Source organism: Panthera pardus, unplaced genomic scaffold (genome assembly GCF_024362965.1).
Source record: "Panthera pardus isolate Hobbes unplaced genomic scaffold, ASM2436296v1 HiC_scaffold_25, whole genome shotgun sequence".
Classification (NCBI taxonomy): domain Eukaryota; kingdom Metazoa; phylum Chordata; class Mammalia; order Carnivora; family Felidae; genus Panthera; species Panthera pardus.
Genome location: NW_026526821.1, coordinates 85527216 through 85549351, shown reverse-complemented (window position 1 = coordinate 85549351; position 22136 = coordinate 85527216). Strand labels below are relative to the sequence as shown.

Genomic DNA, 22136 nt, shown 5'->3' with positions numbered 1-22136 from the left:
AATTTTAAGGTTATTTTCACTAGATATAGAATTCTAAGTTGTCTTTATTTCATTTCATCTTTTTAAAGACATCAATTTGTTGTCTTCTGGGTTGCATGTCTTTTTTTTTTTTTTCTGATGAAAAGTAAGTGATTTTCATTGTTGCTTCTCTCTTTGTAATATATCTTTTCCCTTCTCCCTATGTTGTAAGATTATCTCTTTGTTCTGGTTTTCAGAAATTCAACTATTTTGACTTAGGTGATGGTATTTATTTATTTATTTGTTTTTATTTTTTGTATTTGTCCTGCTTGGGGTTCTTTGAGATTTTTGAATCTTTGTGCAGAATACCATGTAAAGTACTCCAATTACACATATATTAGACCACTTGATATTATCCCACAAATCATAGGAGCTGGTTCATCTCCCCACTCTGCCTCTTGATCATTTTTCTGTCTCTTTCAGTTAAAAAAATTTTTTTAAGTGTATTTATTTTGAGAGAGAGAGAGAGCACGAGTGGGGGAGAGGGGCAGAGAGAAAGAGAGACAGAATCCCAAATAGGCTTCACAACATCAGCACAGAGCCTGATGTGGGGCTTGAACTCACTGTGAGATCATGACCTGAGCTGAGATCAAGAGTCAGACACTTAACTGACTGCCATCAAGGTGTTCCGTGTCTCTTTCAGTTTCGATAATTTCTATTAACCTGTTTTTAAGTTTATCAATCACTTTTCTGCAGATGTTGTATTTTTCAATTCCATAGTTTTCACTTGGTTCTTCAGAATTTTCTTTTTTTTTTCCTTTCTGATATCCTGTGTCTCCATTATATTCACCTTTTCCTGTAAATTCTTTAACATGTTTATAATAGTTGCTTTAAATCCCTGTCTGATAATTCCAACCATTGAATGATCTGTGGTTTGCTTCCATTACTGTGTTTTTTCTTGATTATGGGTCACATTTTCCTGCTCTTTTCCCATGCCTCATAATCTTTAATTTGTGTTTCAAACATTGTGAATAAAAAAAAAAAAAAACAGAACAGTGGAAACTTAGGTACAACATTGATTTGTTTTGTTCACTCACTGCAGACTCTTTTATCTTTGTGAGCTAGGGTGGTGGGGGCTGGGAGAGCTGATTAGATTCCTCCTTGAGTTAAGTTGAGCTTGGGTTGGGTCACAGCTTTAATTAGAGTATGTTCCCTGTTATTAGCCTAATTCTCAGACTTCTGCCCTGCCCTGCCTTTGTGGTCTTTTCAGTATTTGAGTTGGGAATGAGCTGGGTACAGCTTCAGTTATTTTTTTGCTTGGCTTTTGGATTCAACCCTGATAGAACTCCAGAATTCAAGCACTGCAAGGATCCATAGGATCATGCAATTTCTCTTTCCTTTTCAGCAAAAAAGTAAAAAAGCAGTTCCACTGCTACTTTCTTGGAAAAAATGCAGAGGTGCAGGTGAGCTGGAGAATTGTCAGATTTTTTTTTTTTCATTTGGGGCTCCTTCAGATAATCCATCCCTCTGGCACACATTGTTGATTAACAATGTCAGTTCAGCTGACTTTTCCTCATTTCTGAGAAGTCTCTGTCCATGGCTAAACTACTTTTCCAATTGCCCATACCCAGACCTCATCCATCACCAAGTATGGAAGCTTCTGTAGATTTCTGCTCAGCTATAAAGGGCTTGTTCATCAGTGCTTCCTGTGTGTCTGCTAGCCCCATAGAAACATATGAGTTTTATTTCATCAGGACTTCTCTGGTTGACCATGGAAATGAAGGTTCTTCACATTCCTCTACATCCTAACCAGAAGCAGAAATACTGTGAAGGCTTTTTCTAAATATTTGTGACTACACATTTGTTTCAAGTCAGGAAGAAAAAAACTAGAGGCTGACTACCAGCATATAAATATACTCTAGTATCTCTCATCTTAAAAAAAAAAATCATCTGTGACCCCACATCTCCTTCTAGCTATTGACCAATTTGTTTGCATTTCTCTTCACAGCACAACTTCCTGAAATAGTACTTGCTTCCCCACTTCCCTGTCTTTCTTGGTGCAGACTTTCTTCAAATGTAGAGTGATCCAGAGATTACTGTTGTTCTGTCTGTTCATAGCACATAAGCAAGACAGAAAAACTTGCTGAAAGCTTTGCGTGCATGGTGGGGCATGCCAACTGGTGGATGGCCAGCTTTTCTCAACAGGCTTCTTGGTTGGGGACCCTCAAACATCAGTGTATGTAAATTCCTCTGCCCCCACCCCCCCACCCCGAGATGTTTATTTCTACATAAAAGTAGTTTTCAAACTCTTTCCTTACTTGTTAGTCTGGAATTGGCAAAGGGGAGGGCTGGAAGCAATCACATTTGTTATGCAGATGTCTTCATAACTTTCCCTGGCCTGGTGTCTGATGGTGAAACCATCCTTGTCTAATTTGGCCAGAGAATAAACCTCTCTTCTCTGGTGCAGCTAGAGAAGAGGTAATTTTCACAGGTAGTGGAGGTGGTGGTTCTGAAGGTTGAACAGCTCCTAAGATAAACTCTGAAACAATAGTCCAGTTTTCACCTTGTTAGCCCTTCCTTGCTTTCTGCAGTATCTGACAGTTCCAGGTTTTGATCTTTCTAGGGTTCTGCTAGGCTTCAGACTTGTTTCTCTTCAGCATCTCATTCTGCAGGATTATATTTGACTTTTCTCCACACTGCTTGCTTCATTTGTCACTCCTCTGTCCTCTTTCTGCCCTCATATGTATAGTGTTCTTATGGCTTACATATTTCTTAGAGTCCTCAAAGATGGGCTTTGTGGTTTTGTTTCACATTCTCCTGAATGTGAAAGGGTAAAAATGTCTTTATCCCCATTCGAAAATGGAAAACCTTCCCTTCTAACCCATTCTTCTCTGACTTTTATCTCCACGTCTCTGCTGGTCTCCAACCATCTCCACGTTGCCAACCCAATAGTCACCTCTCTGGCTTCTTCTTACTCAACATCTTATAACATCAGACACAGTTATCCTCTCCTTCAAGCTAAAATGCTTTCTTTTCTTGATTTCCATTATGGTGTGCACTCTTTATCTCCCTCATCAGTTGTTCTTTCTCATATTTCACTTGTAGGGTTTCCTTCTCCTCTAGAACTCTGAAGATTGAGTGACCCAGAACTCCCCTCAGACTTCCCCCATTCCCAACACCTACACTGTTTTACAAGGTAGTTAATTTCATTCTTCCCAAGACTTTGGTGCTAATCAAGGGAGCATGGCCTGCGGAAGAAGATAGACTTGAGATTCAAACTTACTTCTGCCACTTCCTAGGGATGTCAACTTTAGATTTCTCAAATGTAAAAATGAAGGTGTGGAACTGTAAGATCTAGTGGCTCCCTTCCAGCTCAGAATACTGTATCTGATTTTATGCAGGGACTAAAGAGCCTGGGCATCTGCTGGGAACCGGAAAGGCTATACTCAGCAGATAGGAGTAGTCCATGGGGTGGCACAGGGTCAAGTGGAAACCCGTAACTGAAGTTCACTAAGAGGAGTCCATCAGGGAATTTCCAAAGGTTTAAGCCTAAGCCGGCATAAAGAATAGGAGTGATGGTTTAATCACAGGGCAACATGATGAATTTGTCCAAACAAACTCCTCTTTACACAACTCTGTTTTGGTTGGTTATTCATTCATGCAGTGGTTTTCACCATGCAGGTCCCTATGGTACCACTTCACTTTCAAAATGAATCTGTAACTTTCCCATCACTAAATCCCTTTTCCCCTATTGAGCCAAATTCTGCAGGTGGGAGTGGTGGAAAGTGGGTTCTGTATTCAGGGTTTCACAAATATATAGCTTTCTCCTGTGAGAACCTTCTGTTCCATGTTCCTCTTAGTTCAATAGAGACTAGGTCTCTTTGGGTGCTGGTAGTAACTAAAATGGTCAGGTTGAGGTACTTGAGCCCAGGACCACTGACCACAACAAGTGTTTGCAGAGGCATAAGATGGAATGGCACTCTGCCAAGTCCTGTGCAACAGAGACTGTGGAGCCCAGAATCATCTTCTTGGATGGAAGCTGAGAGTGCTCCAGGGAAGATGATCGGCAAGCATCTTGTTTTGGTCAGACCACATTTCTTTAAGTATAGGCTGGTGGAAGTTACAGTTTCTTCCAAAGATAGGACTTCCCTGTCACACTTTGGAGCAATGTTGGGCTGGTGGCAGGAGGAGGTAGAAGTTATGTTCACACCAGATAACCCAACCCACAAGTCATAGGTGGGAACAATCTGTTTGAAAAGAAGAGTTGGAGGATGAAATAAATGTCGAGAGGCAAAGAGAACTCTTATAAATCACTAATGAGAATGAAAATTGGTGCAGCCCCTTTGGAGAACAATGAAATCATGCCTAGTGAAGCTATACATTCACATACCACAAGACCTAGCAATTCAATCCCTAGTTGTATATCAGAGAGAAATTCTTGCTTTTGACCCCCAAGGGGACAGGTATAAGAATGTTGATTGCAAGTTTGTTTATGACAACAAAGAGTTAGAAATAAACTAACTGTCCATGAAGAAGAGAACAGATAAGTACCTGATGGTACCTCATAGCCATACAGTATGATGCAAGAGAAAAGTATACATTAGTTAAGATGAACCAAGCACAGCTATGTGTATCTTCACAGAAAAAGTCTTAAAAACATGATGTTACGTGTAAAAGCATGTTCAAGAAAAATACATACAATATGACCATTTATTATAGAGTTTCATCTGAAAAATATAATGTATTGCTCACAGGTATACAAAAATATTCAGCATCCGTTAGAATGATAAGCCCCAAATTCAGGATGGTGATTATCTCTGGTGAGGAAAAAGAAAGGGGAATGTACACAGAGGTGTCAACCCCTGTAATATTTTGTTTCATAAGCTTGGTGGTGGATAATGGGTCTACTATGCTTTTTTGGTATACTTTTGTTACATTTGACATATTTAATAATTTAAAAAAGTTGTGGAGGGTGAGTAGCAGCGGCTGAGCCCGCAGTTCATGAGGAGGCAGTCAGAGCTGCTCAAGGGCAGCAGGACATCTTAGGCTTAGCCCTAGAGGCCAAGGGCTATGAGGTGATGGGCAGGCGGTGCTGTGGCGCTAGCCTATGTCGGCTGATAGCGGTTTGCCATTGCCAGGCCACCGAGAACCAGTTGGTTTTGGCTGTCTTGCTTCATTCAGATCTGAGCACCCTGCCGTTCTCTGGTTCCACTGCCCACTTGGGTCGTCTGTCCTGCTGGCTTCATCCTGACAAGAATGTTTCTGCAAGCTGCTCTGTCAGATTTTATTATTTCTGTGTGCCTGCCACACGCGGGACAGCAGGTGAGGAAGGGAGGTGATATTTCCTGAGCATCTGGGCTGTGCCAGGGTCTCTGCCAGGCACTTTCCATACAGTAATTTACAAAAGCCTCACAGCAACACCACAAGGTGGGCGTCATTATCTTCATCGTACGTTTGAGAAAAGAGATTCAGGGAAGTTCAGTAACATGCTGTGCTGGGGGAGCCCAGACTGGAACCCAAACTGATCTGGGTACAAAGTCTGTATTGTCTCTACTGCATCTGGGGTGTCCATACTTGGACTAGGACAGTTTACTGTACACAAAGACACAGGATACACACACACACACACACACACACACACACACTATGTATATGTATTTTTTTCAGAGTGTAAGTTGTACTCTATAATTTGGGAAAGACCTCAACATGATTTTTATATAAAATCTAAACATTGGTATATTATTAAATAGGATACAAATGTACATGCATTTTAAAGATGAAAGGGTATTGAAGAAAAAGTTTGCTTTTGATAAGCCAATTCAAACTATATGCTAGGGCCCCAGGGGTATACTTTACTTTGTACCCCCAGAGGAAGAGTGTGAGAAGTACAGGACCTCACTACTCTCACAAATCAGTCTGCTCCCAGAACAGCTGAATTGTTTCAAGGTGGGTTCTTTTTACCATCACTGAGATTCAGTATAAGGAGGCCTGAGACAAACTTCCTCTAGAGATATTGCCTGTGAGCTCCTGTCTGGAAGAAGTCTCGCTAGAACCATTACACAAAGGAAAAAAAAAACCTTTTCTCTAGCCTCATGCTGAAGCAGTATTTTCTACCTATATCCCGCTATATTGGGATAGACTGGCCAAATGTTAGAAACTTCGGAGAAGGATGTGAGCCACGGAGAACTGGGAGCTTGCTCTCTGGATTGCTGTTGGGTTTACTATGATGATTTGAGTAGGGTGTGTCCAGGAGGATTTGGGGTGATTCCTTAGCTGTTTGTCAAAACCCGAACCACAACAGTAACAATACTTATTGTGTGCCTGGCACTGTTAATCCTTCTAACAGTTCTATGCAGTAGAGACTATCATTCTATTCATTTTATAGACGAAGAAACAGGCACAGAGAGGTAAGGAACTTTCCCATGGACCCAGCTCCTGGGATATTCTCTCTCAGTCAACAGGACAAGAGAATAAACACATGCTTCCCTCCATTTCTCTTAATTTTGCCATCCAAACTTCTTGTACCTAAATAAAGAGTACCTAAAAATGGAGCAAATCCAGGTTCTTTCAAGTGCAAAATATCTGGAGATTCTTTTTCTCTCTTGTTATTTTTAAATTTAGAAAAGGCTTTTAGAACTATGTCTCTTGGTAATGACAGCCTGTAATCATTCTGCTCCAGGAATCAAGCGATGTGTTCAGAGTATGTCATTTTCCCCTGTGACACTAATGGCAAAACCACACTCTCAACCAAACCAAAGGATGACTGAGAGGGATGGAGAAGTGTGGTCTCTTGGTTTCCACTCAGCAGTTTGAGCCAAGAGTTCTTGGCTTTCACTCCAACTCCTTAAGCAATAGGCAAAATGCTTAACCTCTTAACCCCATCTGTGAAATGCTGATGCTACCTCTTTACCTCTTTGTGAGGAGTATTTCCAAGCTCAAGTTGTTACAAAATCCTGAAGATAAAATGTGGGGAGGGCATGTGTTTTCAGAGACGTGTTTTCTGGAAGAGGTCTGAGGGTTTGGGTGGTGAATTGTCTATGCTAGCAATTGTTTTTAACTTAAAACTGTATGTAATTGTAAAACTGTGGGAAACTCTATAGTATAGTGATTAAGAATGTGGACATTGGGGACAGCATGCCTGGATTCAAATCCAAGTTCCTACACTTTTACAGCAGAGTGGTCTTGTGCATTCATTGACTTAGTCTCCATCTACATAATACATGTAATAAATGATTCTCATAACAACCTAACAAGGTAGGTATTACCAATTTTCTCTTACTATAGTTGAGAAAAGTATTCTAGGTTATTGGTACATTATAATTCATTAATAAAAGATTGTATATAGACACAAAAGTAAGTTTACTCATGCATTTGCACATATACATAGTGGCTGGTTCTGTTTAACTATTTCACAGACAAGAAACCAAAGATAGCAGCACAGTGAATTGGGTGGATTATATAATAATGTAGTAGAAAAAATCACTAGATTAAAAATTTTTAATTTTGTTGGTTAAAAAAAAATCCTACCACTACTGACGACTTGTATGAATTTGGGCAAATAATTCAATCTCTCTGAGAATAATTTTCCTGAGCAGTGAAATGAGGCCAGTGAGAGAGTTGGATAAGATGTAATAATTCTTTGACTCATGGTTGTTTGCTTATGCTTTGTTTTTTAATCTTGCAAAGTTTAGAAGGAAGGTGAAATTTCCAGGTAAAAACAGTGGCTCTGGGTCTACACATTTAACTTCCCCCCTTTTTCCCTCCAAAAGGCTATAGAAACAGCTAAACTAGTTTAATACAGGGAAATGTTTTTTTTCCGTGGTGGAAAATAGGTAAGAGTGCCACACACATGCCAGGTACCTGGGATAATTCCTACAAGAAGTAGAGTTGCTGAGATCAGGTTGAGGAAGGGCCTAGCAGCCTGGAATTCTAGGACATGAAAAGCCCGCGGTTGGCGATGGGTTCATTTCTTACCACAGTGATCCAAAACCTACACCTGACATTCTTCTTTTGGCTCCAGCTTCCCTCTTACCTTGGACACACTACTGGGTCTCTACTCTTTCCAAGCAAAAATTATACCACATCTAAGTTAGCCCATTGTCTTTCGCCTGGGATCTTCACATTTTCAACAAAGATTTTTTCATGACCCCTGACAGAACTCACCCCAAATGCCAGTGCTGAAAAACCTGGTTGCTCCTGTTTTGAGTCACTATGCTAAGGAAAGTCTCAGGAGTTGGGAAGAAGAGGACCAATTTGAGGAATTTAAGAAAATTTCCCCTTTGAAAGAAACTCATTTGAAAAACAGGGGAGCACACAAAGCAATTCTAATTCATATTCATGATGAAGATATTCCATTTCCAACACAATAGCAGGGTGCCACACACATACACAAAAGGAAAAATTTAGGATCAGAAAAACATTCATAGGGTTGATTCATAGATATTCATAGAGATTATTTGTCAGGTAAAACTGCAATGGCACTGAAAACAGTAAATGAAAGATGAAAGAAATTAAAGCAAGCATAAATAAATAAGTAGACAGCCTGTGTTCATGGTTCAGAAGACTTAAAATTGTTAAGGTGATAATACTACCCGAAGTGATATACAGATTCAGTTCAATCCCTATCAAAATTCTAATGACATCTTTCTTCAGAAATAGAAAAACTTATCCTAGTATTTATATGGAATCTCAAGGGACCCCAAAAAGCCAAAAAATTGTCTAAGAAGGACAAAAGTTGGAAGACTCACACTTTCTGATTTCAAATTTACTACAAAGCCACAGTAATCAAAATAGTGTGGTACTGGAATAAGGACAGATGTATAGAGGGCCCAAAAAGAAAACTTTGGATATATAGTCAAGTAGCTTTCAAGAAGGGTGCTAACCAGTCAATGGGGATAAGACAATCTTTTCAACAGATGGTCTGGGAAAACTGGATGTCCATTTGCAATAAAATGAAGTTGGACACTATTTAAAGCATATACAAAAATTAATTCCAAGTGGATCAGGGACCTAAATGTAAGAGTTGAAACTAGAAAACCCTTAGAAAAATCATTGGGAAAAAGCTTCATGATGTTGGATTTGACAGTTTCTTGGGAGATGACACCAAAAGCATGGGCAACAAGTAACGAACTGGCGAAACTAGACTCATCAAAATTAAAACTTTTGTGTGTCAAAGGGCACCATTAACAGAGTGAAAAAGTAACCCACAGAATGGGAGAAAAATATTTCCATACCATATATCTACTAAGGGATTAATATCCAGAATATATAAAGAACTCTTAGAAGTTGACAACAATAAAAAACTCAAATAAAATATGGACAGAGGACTTCAACAGACATTTCTCTAAAGATACACAAATATGCCAATGAGCACATGAAAAGATGCTCAATATCACTAAACATTAGGGAAATATAAATTGAAACCACAATGAAATACCATTTCACATCCATTAGAATGACTGTTATTTAAAAAACAAAAACAAGAAACATAGTAACAAGTGTCAGCAAGGATGTGGAGAAATTGGAATCTTTGTACATTACTGGTAACAATGTAAAACAGTGCAGCCACTGTGAAAAACAGTCTGGTAGGTCCTCAAAAACTTAAATATAGAATTACCCTATAATCTAGCAATTCTACCTCTAGGTACATGCCCAAAAGAATTGAAAGCAGAGACTTCAACAGACATTTACATGCCAATGTCCATAGCAGCATTATGCCCATCAGACAAAAGATGGAAATAAGCCAAATGTCCATTGACAGATGAATGGATAAACAAAATGTGGAACATACACACAATGTAATATTATTCTGCCTCAAAAAGGAATGAGATTCTGAAATATGCTACAACATAGATGGACCTTAAAAACATGCTAAGTGAAATAAGCCAGATTGAAAAGAAAAAATATTATATGAATCCACTTATAAGAGGTAACTAGAGTAAACAAATCCATAGAGACAGAAAGTAGAATGGAGGTTACCAGGAGCTGGCAACAGTTTCAGTTTGGGATAATGAAGAAGTTTTGGAGATGGATAGTAGTGTGATGGTGGCACAACGTAAAGCCACTGAATTGTATTCTTAAAATGGTTAAAATAGTAAGTTTTATGACATGCATATTTTACTATGATAAAAAAATTGCAGTGGAAGCTGCAAACAATAAGTTGAATACAAACAAAGTTAAAAATTGGTGAATTACAGGACAAGAGTGAAAAATTCTCCAAGAACTCAAAGAAAAATGATAAAGATTAAAAAATTATGCCTAGAACACAAAAAAGTTTAGAATACATTTAAAAATCCTAAGGACGAAAGAAAAGTAATAATAAAAAATTATAGAAAAATATTTCTGAAGTTCAAGATATTTGTTATATCCTGATGAAAAGGTTCAAATCCTATACAAAGTATTATCCAAAATTAATGAAAGAACATACACCTAGATATTTGTTCTTATTTTTTAATTCCAAGGTTAAGGAAGTATATTTTTACAAGCATCCATCCAGAAGCAGAAAAAGACTATTCACAAAGGAGAAATGTACTAAATTGGCATTTTTCTGTATGCAATGTAGAATAGGATATACGCAAGGTGGCATAGTGTCATTGTCAGTAAATTTAGGGGAAAAGACAGAGTATAAGAACTTCATATTCAATTAAAATGTTTATATGGAGGTGAATAGCAATAATTCTCAAATAAGTTGGGACTTGGAAAGCTTAATATTCACATACCTTTCAGGAAGATTTTACCTGAAAAAGACTCAGCCAACTAAAAAATTAAAAAATAAATCAGGTAAAAATTTCAAGTACTGGAAAGGAACTATGTATGTGTATGTGTGCATGTGTATGTATTTATGAGACATAATGCAAATAGTTCTTAAGAAATTCAGCAAGGAGGGGTGCCTGGGTGGCTCAATTGGTTAATCCTCTGACTATTGGTTTTGGCTCAGGTCATGATTTCATGGCTCTTGGGATTGAGCCCCATGTCGGGTTCCATGCTGACAGCGCTGAGCCTGCTTAGGATTCTCTCTCTCCCTCTCTCTCTGCCCCTTCCCTGCTTGCATGCACGTGCTCTCTGTCTCTCTCTCTCTCTCAAAATAAATAAATAAACTTAAAAAAAAAGAAATTCAGCAAGGAGAATAAATGAGATTATTTAATTCTTGCCATTGTAAAGACAAGCAAAATTCATTGGGAACTGTTGCTAGAATAAAAATGAAATTATACTTCTTCAAATTCTACTTTTTTTTTTTTTAATTTTTTTTTTCAACGTTTTTTATTTTATTTTTGGGACAGAGAGAGACAGAGCATGAACTGGGGAGGGGCAGAGAGAGAGGGAGACACAGAATCGGAAACAGGCTCCAGGCTCCGAGCCATCAGCCCAGAGCCTGAAGCGGGGCTCAAACTCAGGGACTGCGAGATCGTGACCTGGCTGAAGTCGGACGCTTAACCGACTGCGCCACCCAGGCGCCCCGCAAATTCTACTTTTCAAATTTCTGGTGCAAAATTAAAATATCAAAGAAGGGTAAAAGATAAATGAGTGGACACAGATATAGCAGAAAAATGTTTTTAAAAATTTAAGTTTATAAAAATTTTTTTGACAAAGGACTTAAAAAGCATGAAAGGTAACAGAAAGGTATTCTATGTTGATTAGACATATACTCCATAATGCAAACCCATGTGAACTAAACAATATGGCATAAATTATAAAGCAATGTGTTGGAGATTCAAATAAAAGTTATGGTGGAAAGTTTAAAAATACCTCTCTGTCCTCACAGATCAAGTAAACAAAAATATAAGGTATTTGACAAATTTAATCAATACATTTCCTATATAAAAATTTTTATCCATCAGGTATACATATGGTCTAACATCCATGGGTGATAAGTAAAATTTAATCACTTACTAATCAACCAACAAAAATTAATAAATTTTAAAAGTAGAAATTACATAAACCAGTATTTTAGAAAAGAAAACAAACAAAAAAGAAACTCATTCACAATGGAAGGAAAACTTAAAAATGCCTTTGGAAAACACTTAATAACACTGTATGAGACGGATTTGAATAAAAAACAATAAAACCTTAGTAAGAGACATAAGTGAAGGGATATATCTTTAAATAAGAAAATATATACAATAAAATTGCAATGCCATTTTGCTAAGGTGATTCTGTACTTTCTATACAATTCAAGTGAAAACCCCAAGAATATTTTGGTACATTAAGCAAATTATGTAAATTCCCATGGTAAAACAAGCAAACAAAAAAACAAACTACAAAAGACCAGGGAGATTTTCACTCATGATTAGAAATGAAGAAGGACTAGGGGCGCCTGGGTGGCTCAGTCGGTTGAGCGTCCGACTTCGGCTCAGGTCACGATCTCGCGGTCCGTGAGTTCGAGCCCCGCGTCAGGCTCTGGGCCGATGGCTCAGAGCCTGGAGCCTGTTTCCGATTCTGTGTCTCCCTCTCTCTCTACCCCTCCCCCGTTCATGCTCTGTCTCTCTCTGTCTCAAAAATAAATAAACGTTAAAAAAAAAAAAAAAAATGAAGAAGGACTGGTCTCCCAGATGCTAAAACTAATAAAAATGGTGTGGCCCTAGCTAGGAACAGAAATGCAGTGTATCAGAATAGAAAACACAGCAGTAGATCCATGTCTACCAAAGAGTTTAATTTTTCAAATTGGTAGTAAATGATTATTCAGCAAATGATGTTGGAAAAACTGGCTAAGCACTCAGAGAAAATGGATGGATCTTGGCCTTATACCTTACATCAGATGAATTTCTAGAAGTAATGCTCTACATGTAAAAAAAAAAGTATAAAAAATACTGTAAGTAAAAGTAGTCATAAAAGGACAATAGCAGCCCAATCACAATTATGAACACTGATGTTAAATTTCTAAATAAAATGCAGAAAACAGAGTTCGACTCTACATTAAAATAATAATCTATGACAACCAAGTGTAACCAGAAATGCAAGAATGATCCAATATTAAAAAAAATATTTTAAATGCATTTCACTGTGTTAGTAGGTCAAAGAAAAAAATAGGATCATCTTAATATATGCCAAAAATGCATTTGATTAAATTGAATATCTATTCCTGATTTCTTTTAAAGGAAGAGTTGGACTTCCTTGACATGATCTCATTCCAAATGATGAGACATCTAAAATATTTAAATCAAGATCAGGAAAAAGACTGTCCAGGGAGTACATAGGGAATCATGTGCAGTAGTTAACATTAAAATAATGTATTCCAATAGTACTTAAATTAACATTAGATCCTTTATGATGCTGTTGAAGAAACCTGAAAAATGTGTTGCAGTTTATCAATCATTTTGCAAACTGATGAAGCTATGAAATCTTGGAAGAGCAACATGATATAATGCAAAACATATGAGTCGGACTGATTCCAGAATCCAGAATCATACTACTAATTCTGCCATTTTTGTTATTTGGCCATAGCAAGTTATCTAACATCAGATTCTCGGTGCCCCTTATCTACAAAATTGAAGCAATAGCAGGCAAGATGGAGTAAACTTGCTACTGGCTATCTCATCTCTCCTGGCAATTATTGCCAAAACCTCTGGACAAAATAAAAATGCAAACAAATAAGGACTATGAAAAGTAAACAAAGCAGATGTATTGGGAAGAGTAGTTAAAACCTGGACAAATAACCCAGACAAGTACGAATTCTACATTCCCCCTGCTCTTTTCTTTCATAGCTTTAACGTGAGGGTGGGTCTCAGTCACATGGTAGTGGCCTGGGAGGTCACCATATATCAGGCCCCTGGGGAAGGGACCCCCTGTGGCTCAAAGAATGTGGAGAGAATCCCAACTTTCATTTCTCTTTGATTACTTCTGCCTTTGCCCCATGGGTGACCTCAGTAGAGAACTACACGAGACAATGTGGAGGCCAAACTCCAAGATAAACCCCACTTTTCTTACTAGAGGACTTGGAAAGGGCGGCCTCAGTGGGAAACAGTGTGTGGGGAATCCTGCAGAAGAGAGAGCTGGAGAAGGGGGTCCCAATAATTCTGTGTATGAACCTGTATAAGTCCTGGGCTTATCTCTGAGCTGCACATGTGTAGGACAGGCTTGAAGCTGCTTAGCAAAGGCTTTGAAAACTTAACTGAAAAAAAAAACCACCAACCACAGAAGAAGAGAGAGAACATGTTGTCTGAACCTCGTGCAAACAGAGAAAACAAATTAATATTCTCCAGAGGATTTGAAAATGACTCAAGAGTCTGAACAACCTAATATTAAAAGTTTCTAGGATATAATCTAAAATTACTCGACATACAAAGCACCTAGAAAATGCACCAATTCTCAGGAAAGAAACAATTAAGATGCCAATCTTGAGCTTATGAAATTGTCAGACAAAGAATTTAAAGCATATAAGGTTTATATGTTTACTTTATAGTTTTTATATATTATATTTAATTATATTACATATGGTTGATCTCATAAATATTTACCTCATATGTAATCTCATTGTATATCTAAATATATATGATATATTTCATTATATGTTATATCTTATTATATGTTTTTATATATTATATATTTAAGTATTTATATATTTATTTTATAATTATGCTCCCATGAGGTAAAGGTAAATACATTTGAAATAAATGGAAAGATAGATGATCTCAGCAGAGGAATAAAATTTTTAAAAGGAACAAAATAGATATTTTGGGACTGAAAAATCACAATGTCTATGACAAACAATTCAATAGATGAGCTCAGCAGCAGGATGGAGATGACAGAGGAAGGAGTCTGTGAACATGAAGACACATCAATAGGAATGATCTAATCTGAAAAATAGCAAGAAGAAAGATTGGAAAAGAATTGAACTGACCTTCAGGCACATGTGGAATCATATCAAATGGTCTAACATCTCTGTCGCTGGTGTCCCAGAAGGAGAGGAGAAAGTGGTGCAGAAAAAATAGTTGAAAAATAGGGTCGCAAATTTCTCAAATTTGGTGAAAGACAAATTATACATTCAAGAACCTCAGCAAATCCAAAATAGGAAAAACTCCAAGAAAACCATGCCTAGATAGATCACATCAACCTGCTGAGGAGAGCTAAAGAAAAAAATGCTGAAAGCAGTTAGTGATAAATAGTATATTCCATATAAAATAAGGAGACCCCATTAGAGATTGAATGGTTATATGAGGTTAAGTGAGAAATGATATGTAAAATGTTCAGCAGATAAAAGACACAAATGGTAAGTATTGTTATTCAAATTGTAATTCCTTTACTACCTCTCAACACACCATATTTATTTTCTATTATATTTCTTCAGCCTTCCTGTGGTTTCCTTTATATGGATTTGATCCCAAGAAGTGGATGCAAATATGTCTTTGATATTATTTCTTGTGGTTTACCCACAATCTCTTGCTCTTGTGGAAATGAGAGTCTCTGAATTCACGTCCTGTTTTTGAGCAAGTTTTTTTTAACTTACACGGTTCCTCAGTCATTACATCGGTACAATAATGCATCTATTACTGTCTTATAGGGATATTGTGAAAATCTGATGATATATAGAGAAAAACGTAAACATTCCTGTGGCCAACTAAAACACTGGAAGTCATATCTTTCAGAAACAGTACCAGTTTGGAAGCTCCGAAAGCCTAGTTCTTTTAGCCAATCTCATGAAAAAGTATTTTGGAGAGAGAAGGCTTGTCCACATTTCTCCCTAGGCTGATAATGTTGGGGATGTGTCAGTAATCCATTCATGCTTTGCCAGCTGACCCATAGGTTAGGCCAAGCAGTCACCACATGAAACCAAAACATCCTTTTTAGCAAGGCATTTTTTGGCTGTTTGATGCATATGCAGCCCTTAAATATTAAATGCTGTTTCTAGCAAAGTGGAGATCATAACCTCTGTCTTCTCCGTGGTACAGGAAACTAGGAGTAGTGAAGTTAAGGCATAAAACATTAGATTCAAGTGAAAAACATTGGATTCAGGTGACTAATTTGAGCTAGCATAACCAAAACGAGTCTGAAAGCCTAAGCATTTTAACAACGTTTATAAATCTGTAACCCCCTCGGCTGCCCTCCCCACTTCCCAGAGGCTGTGAGCAGTAGCACACAAAATACCCACAAGAGGTGTGAGATCTAGGTCTCTGGGCCAAACTCAATAATGGAGTGAGTGGGGTCAATGCGAAGCAGCACCGGGCGGCCTGGGTTGTAGGAGGATGTGAAGAATGGGTGAGAGGGGAGTCTTCTCTGAACAAAGCCATCTCTGCATAATGGATGTCATCATGTAAAGACTGAGAGAAAGTAGGAGTCTTTCATAGGCTAGAGACACTTTCTCAGAGCTTCTTAAAATCCTTGGCCAATAGTGATGGAAAAATCTCTCAAGTTTCTTGGGCTTTAGGATTCTCTGTTTAACAGAAGGCAGCAAGGGAGAGTGGAAGGAATGTGGAGCCTGCATCTAGTGTGCATTCTACTTGGTATCCTTAGGAATACGATATGGCCTCAGTTTCTTCTTCTGTTAATAGGAAATAAGAAACCCCTGTTTTAAAAATGGGGTTTCAAATGGCATGCATGAATAATAGATACTGCTGAAGGAGAAATAGGACTTGAGGGGCGCCTGGGTGGCTCAGTTGGTTAGGCGACTGACTTCGGCTCAGGTCATGATCTCATAGTTCGTGAGTTTGAGCCCCACATTGGGCTCTGTGCTGACAGCTCAGAGCCTGGAGCCTGCTTTGGATTCTGTGTCTCCCTCTCTCTACCCCTGGAGTGAGTGAGAGTGAGGGGAGTGTCTACCCCTCCCCTGCTTATGCTCTGTATCTCTCTGTCTCTCAATAATAAATGAATGTTAAAAAAAATTTAAAAAAAAGAAATAGGACTTGAAAACTTTTACATGGTACAGAGAATTCTTTTTGTTACACATGGGAAACAAAGACATGGAGAAAAATGAGGACTAACTCAGATTTGCTGTGTTAGTGCAAAATCCAGAAAACCTTACTCCATCCTGTTAGTCCTAGTCTGATTTCTGGAAGAATAATGTTATAAAGTCTCCCTGTCCTCTGTGCTTGCCCTTCCTCCTTTCCTTTTCCCTACATGTCCATACACAGTCTGTCAGTAGTCCCACATGTGTCTCCCCCACCCCATGATGTTTCTCTCATGTCACTATTGCATTTTTTTTTAAAGTGGACAAAAGTGTTATTAACTCAAGAAAACCGTTATCTCCACTTCCAACATACCATCCTAATTATGAACAAATGGTATGTCTCTATTTTTGCTAGTTTTCATGGGTAAGTGGTAAAACCCCAAATAATATCTTTGTTAAGCTACGTCTAAGTAATCCTTGTATGTCAACAACATTTTGCCACACCTGATTCAAAATTTCCTTTTTTCCATGGTACCATAAACCCTCCCTTTCTATTCCCTGCCTTGGCAATTATGTTTAATAATATTTCACGTTCCTACTTCTCTCACAGTATGCTTATTATATCTCTGAAACCTTAACCCACAAAATAAATCTAATTTAAATAAAAGAAACTATAATCCTCCAAGGATTTGGCTTGCTAACATTCTGCTTGAAGTTAGCAGACTGAGTTGCCAATCAAATGTAAGATTTACCTTAATGCGATTTAGTCATTTACAGAATTTCACCAACATCAGGAAATTCTATCAGTCATCACAGAGTAAACTAGCAGATGGGTCAATGTACAAAGTTCAAGGCTTCAGTGGAAAGAAAGAACTATATGATTAAAATGACTGATGGGGCGCCTGGGTGGCTCAATCAGTTAAGCATCTGACTTCGGCTAAGGTCATGATCTCTCAGTTCTTGAGTTCGAGCTATCGGTGCTGATAGCTCAGAGCCTGGAGTCTGCTCGGATTCTGTGTCTCCCTCTTTCTCTCTGCCCCTCCCCTGCTTGTGCTCTCTCTCTCTCAAAAAGAAATAAACATTTAAAAAAATTTAAATTTAAAATGACTGACAGTCAAGGCTGGCACTAGGGCACATATACCAGAACTACTCAGGAAAAGGTGGGCTTTTTAGCAACAGGGAAGGGAAGCATCCTTACCTGTCTTCTGTTAGCTTCATTAGGGTTGTTCCTCGAGTAGAGAAGACAATAAAAGACATTCTTAGCTGTGGGCTGGAAAGGAAAAGAAATTCTATTAGGGCAGATAGAAAGACCGTAGAATGCCATTTCCTTCCAGTCATCTTCCCTGTTTTTCCTCTCCTATCTGGCTGCCAGAGCTGAGGACCTACAACCCTAAGAGAGACCCCGCAGCTGGTGTCGCAAGTATTTAGCCAGTAGCCGACTTGAAACTGTGGACCAGTGGGAAGACCTGCAGTGTCTTTCGGGGGCGCTGCTTCGAATTTGACACCACCGCTCAGTGACAGCGGGTGACAAATAGGAAAGCTAACATTCATCACTGCCCCATGCTCTGTCTGAAGAAGTGTAACTCTAGAAGACGACTGGTCTGCATGGTGTTTATAAAAAGGGGACCCTGATTGGTGAAATTTGATAGTGTCTCCAGGGCAGTCCAGTGTATCCTCTAACGAGGGGAGTGGCTAAACCTGTTGCAGCTTGGTGCCATCAGCCGCTAAGATCATACTATAAACACCCTTTGCTCTGAAAGCAGGATCACCATCAACTTTTAATTTCTTCTCGATTTCCCAAGCAGGTGATCCCAGAAGGAGAGAAGGTGCTGATGGGCCACAAGAATATCTATTCCACTTGGTAGTTTTATACTTCTCATTATTAATGAACATGGTGGCATGGCTTGTTTATGGCAGTGCTCAGGAGCTTTATCCTGGATAAAATCCACACTCTTAGAGGCAGAACAACTCTCAGTTGAGGACCAAACGTGTTTCTCTGTCTGCAAGATGGACTGTCCAGAAATAACAAAAGCAAAACAGACATTTAAAAAAAAAAGAAAAGAAAAGACGGGGCACTTGGGGAGCTCAGTTGCTTAAGCGTCCGACTTTGGTTCAGGTCATAATCTCATGGTTCATGAGTTCGAGCCCTGCATCGGGCTCACTGCTGTCAGTGTAGAGCCCACTTCAGGTACTCTGTCCCCCTCCCCTGCTAATGCTTTCTCTTTCTCTATCAAAAATAAACATTAAAAAAAAAAGAAAAGAAAAGATGGACTATCAGACTGTAGTGGATTCACCAATAGAGTGCTGTCTGTCAGGCACTGTCTCTGGGTGGCCAACTGGTTCATCTGTCACAATGTCAACCTGTTTCTTCACCATGCACTACCCTCCCACCCCTGATTTGGCCCCCATATCTTATAGTTCCCACCTCCTCCAACATTTCCTAAACCCTCCCTCCTTTTCCATTTCTTAGCTTAGGACTTTGCCCTCAACTATGTGACCACTGCAATTATTTCCTGGCCGGTGACCTTGCCTGTCAACAGTCTTTGTTCCAATTCATTCTCCACACTGCTTCCCGAGCTATTTTCCTAAAATATAAGTCAGACCTGTCATCCATCTGCTATAAAAATCTCCAATGGCTCCTACTGCCTCTAGGATAAAGTCTACATTCAATACCATACATCTGATGCATCTTTGGAAACCCTTATCATGGTGTTTAATACTTGGTAGGAGCCTAAGGAGTATGAATTGAATGCCGGTATCTTGAAACAGACCTCAGTTCTCTGTCCATGACACAATTCTTCCTATTACCACCTCACTGCAGCTAATCAGCAAAACACCATAATTATCATAATACTATAATAACAGTCAACCTTATCAAGTGCTCACTATGTATCAGGCACTATCATTAAGTGATGCGCACATATTAGCTCATTAAACCAGTAACAACTTTATGAGATCAGTACTATTATTGTTCCTGTTTTCCAGAAAATGAAATTGAGACTCTAAAGGACAAAGTAATGTTCCCAAGGTCACACAGTGGGAAAGTAGTGGACCCAGGACTTAAAACCAAGCTCCTGGTTCTAGAACTTGGGCTCCTAAACAATTATACAGAGTTCAGCTCTAGAAAAAATTGAATTTGAAATGTGGGTAATGTACAGCTCCAAGAGGCAACTAGTATATTTGATATATGAGTCTTGGCTAGAGACATAATTTGGGAGTTTTCAGCATACTAATGTGAGTGGAATTGTTCGAAGACAGTGTTAGCAGTGAGAAGGGAAGTGACCCAAATCTAGAACCAACACTAACATTTAAAGGGCCAGCTCTAGTCAGTGAGATGAAAGGAGAACCAGAAGGTGGAGGAAAGAATTTCGAAGAGAGGGAGCTCTCAATCAAACGAAGCTCCTGTATCCAGCAGAATAAGCACTGCAAGACACTCTCTGTCTTTGTCCTCTTAGGGTATTAGTTAGGGACTTTGGTGAGAGCAAGCAGGTGGAGGGGGGGATGGAAGCCAGATGGCAGTGGGTTAAGGAATGAATAGGAAGTAAGGATATGGTGATACTGAGTCTTTAAAGATATTTGAGTGAGAAACCAGCAAAGAAATAGGTATCTATAGTGTCTACAGAGGAACATAATCTGGAGATTTGTTTTTTTCTGTGTTTTTTTTTTTTTCAGATGTGGGGCAGGTGAGATTTGTTTACATCTATTGATGTAGAAATGGTAGAGAAAAATACAAGAGAAAAACAAAGACCTGGAGAAGATTGGAGACAATGGGATGAAATGGACTAAAATGGAGGGATTGCCTTCAAAGGGGGAATACTTGAATCTCAGAGGTAAGGGGAAGGACATGCATGCATCTTTTAAGAGTAGGACTGGAACTTTAGGAAATCACTTTTCTGTTATTCACAGGGCTCTTGGTGAAACCGGGAGGTGAAGTTCTTTGCTGAGAGTGATGGGTGAGAGGTGTGGGTTGAGGTCTTGAAGGAAACAGAGAAGAGTGAATAAACAAAAATCATTCATTCCTTTTCAAAATCTATCCATTTATTCAAAAATATTGATTGAGCATGTACTATGTGTCAGATACTATTACAGGCACTTGGGCTGCAGCAGTCAAAATACAGTACCTGAATCTTGGAATTTGCATGACAGTGACAGTGATATCTTGGTGCTACACTCTGAGGGGGTCCATAGACAAGAAAGGCCAGAGGAGACAACCAGAAGAAAGTGTCTTGTGGTCTGGATTAAGCCATGTCAACTTTTCTCCTCCTCAGTTTCTTTATCAATAAAATGAAAGGATTGGGTTAAGTGGTTTCTTAGTTCCTCCACCCCTACCTCTCAGTGTCTTTGATTCTAAGACAGTGAGGCATCTGGAATTGCTGAAGGAACAGCGAGAGAGAAGTGCTGAGTGGCCACTCTAAGCCAGGTGCTGGGCTACTTGGTTTGCACATGTTTTCTCTTCTAATTTTCACATGCAAACCAGGGTTCAACCAAGGTAAGTCAATTGCTATGGTTGCACAATGGAGCTTGGATTCAAGTCCACATCTGCCTAACTTCAAATCCTTTTCCAGTAGACTCCTCTGCTTCAGAAAGAACAGAAGACCAGAAGGGCAAATAGAAATAGAGCAGATACTGTCAAGTGTCTAGAGGCAGATTTGTTTTATATCACTTCAAAGGATATAATGGATATAATAGATGGGAGTATAGGAAGGACATGTTGGCTCAACAACAAAAAGACTTTTCTGGAAACTGGAATTGTCCAACTATTGAGCTGTTTGCCTCTAAAGGTAGCAGTTTCTCACCAACGCTATTCAAGTTAAGGGTAGCGAATGTCTCAGGATAGTTTGGGAAGTCGTTGTTTTCAATTGTAGGCTTCTACAATTCTCCCAAATACTTTGATTTTAATACCACTCATGTATTTGCTTCTTTCCCCTCCCTCTCTCTCCTCTTGGCATCTGCTTTTTCCAACAATCTGGGTTTAGATGCTGCCTGCTGCAGCTTCTAATTTTTGACATCACAGAGAGGATACCTCCTAACCCTTCCCCTCCAATCAGGCAAGCAGGTAAGAGGTCAACTGAATTTGGAGGGAATGTGTTTGTCATTATTTTGGTCTCAGGGGTCTTCTGAGATAAAGAATCTTATTCAAAGAAGAAGTTTATGGTTACTCACATGGGCTGGAAGACTTTACCGATGCCATGACACAGGAGTGGGGCTGCTTTAGAGTTCACGATGATCAGAACAATTTTACCAAAGACCTTGACAACTGGCTTCAAGCACATCCATGAAAGCTATCACAGTTGTGTCTTCCCTTGGAGACTGTACCCAAGGAGGGTAAAATGACCTCCTTTTCTTTACCAGTGGACAT

At 38.9% G+C, this 22136-nt stretch overlaps 2 protein-coding genes across 3 annotated transcripts in view; one reads left to right on the top strand and one right to left on the bottom strand.

Moving 5' to 3' along the window:
- Positions 1-22136, top strand: part of GKN2 (gastrokine 2) — a 307921-nt gene that overhangs the window by 199549 nt on the left and 86236 nt on the right. The window lies entirely within an intron of this gene.
- ANTXR1 (ANTXR cell adhesion molecule 1) overlaps positions 1-22136 on the bottom strand; it is a 218874-nt gene that overhangs the window by 170512 nt on the left and 26226 nt on the right. The window contains exon 3 of the mRNA XM_053890755.1: positions 17976-18047. Within this exon, the coding sequence (XP_053746730.1) occupies positions 17976-18047 (72 nt within the window). The remainder of the gene's footprint in view (positions 1-17975; positions 18048-22136) is intronic.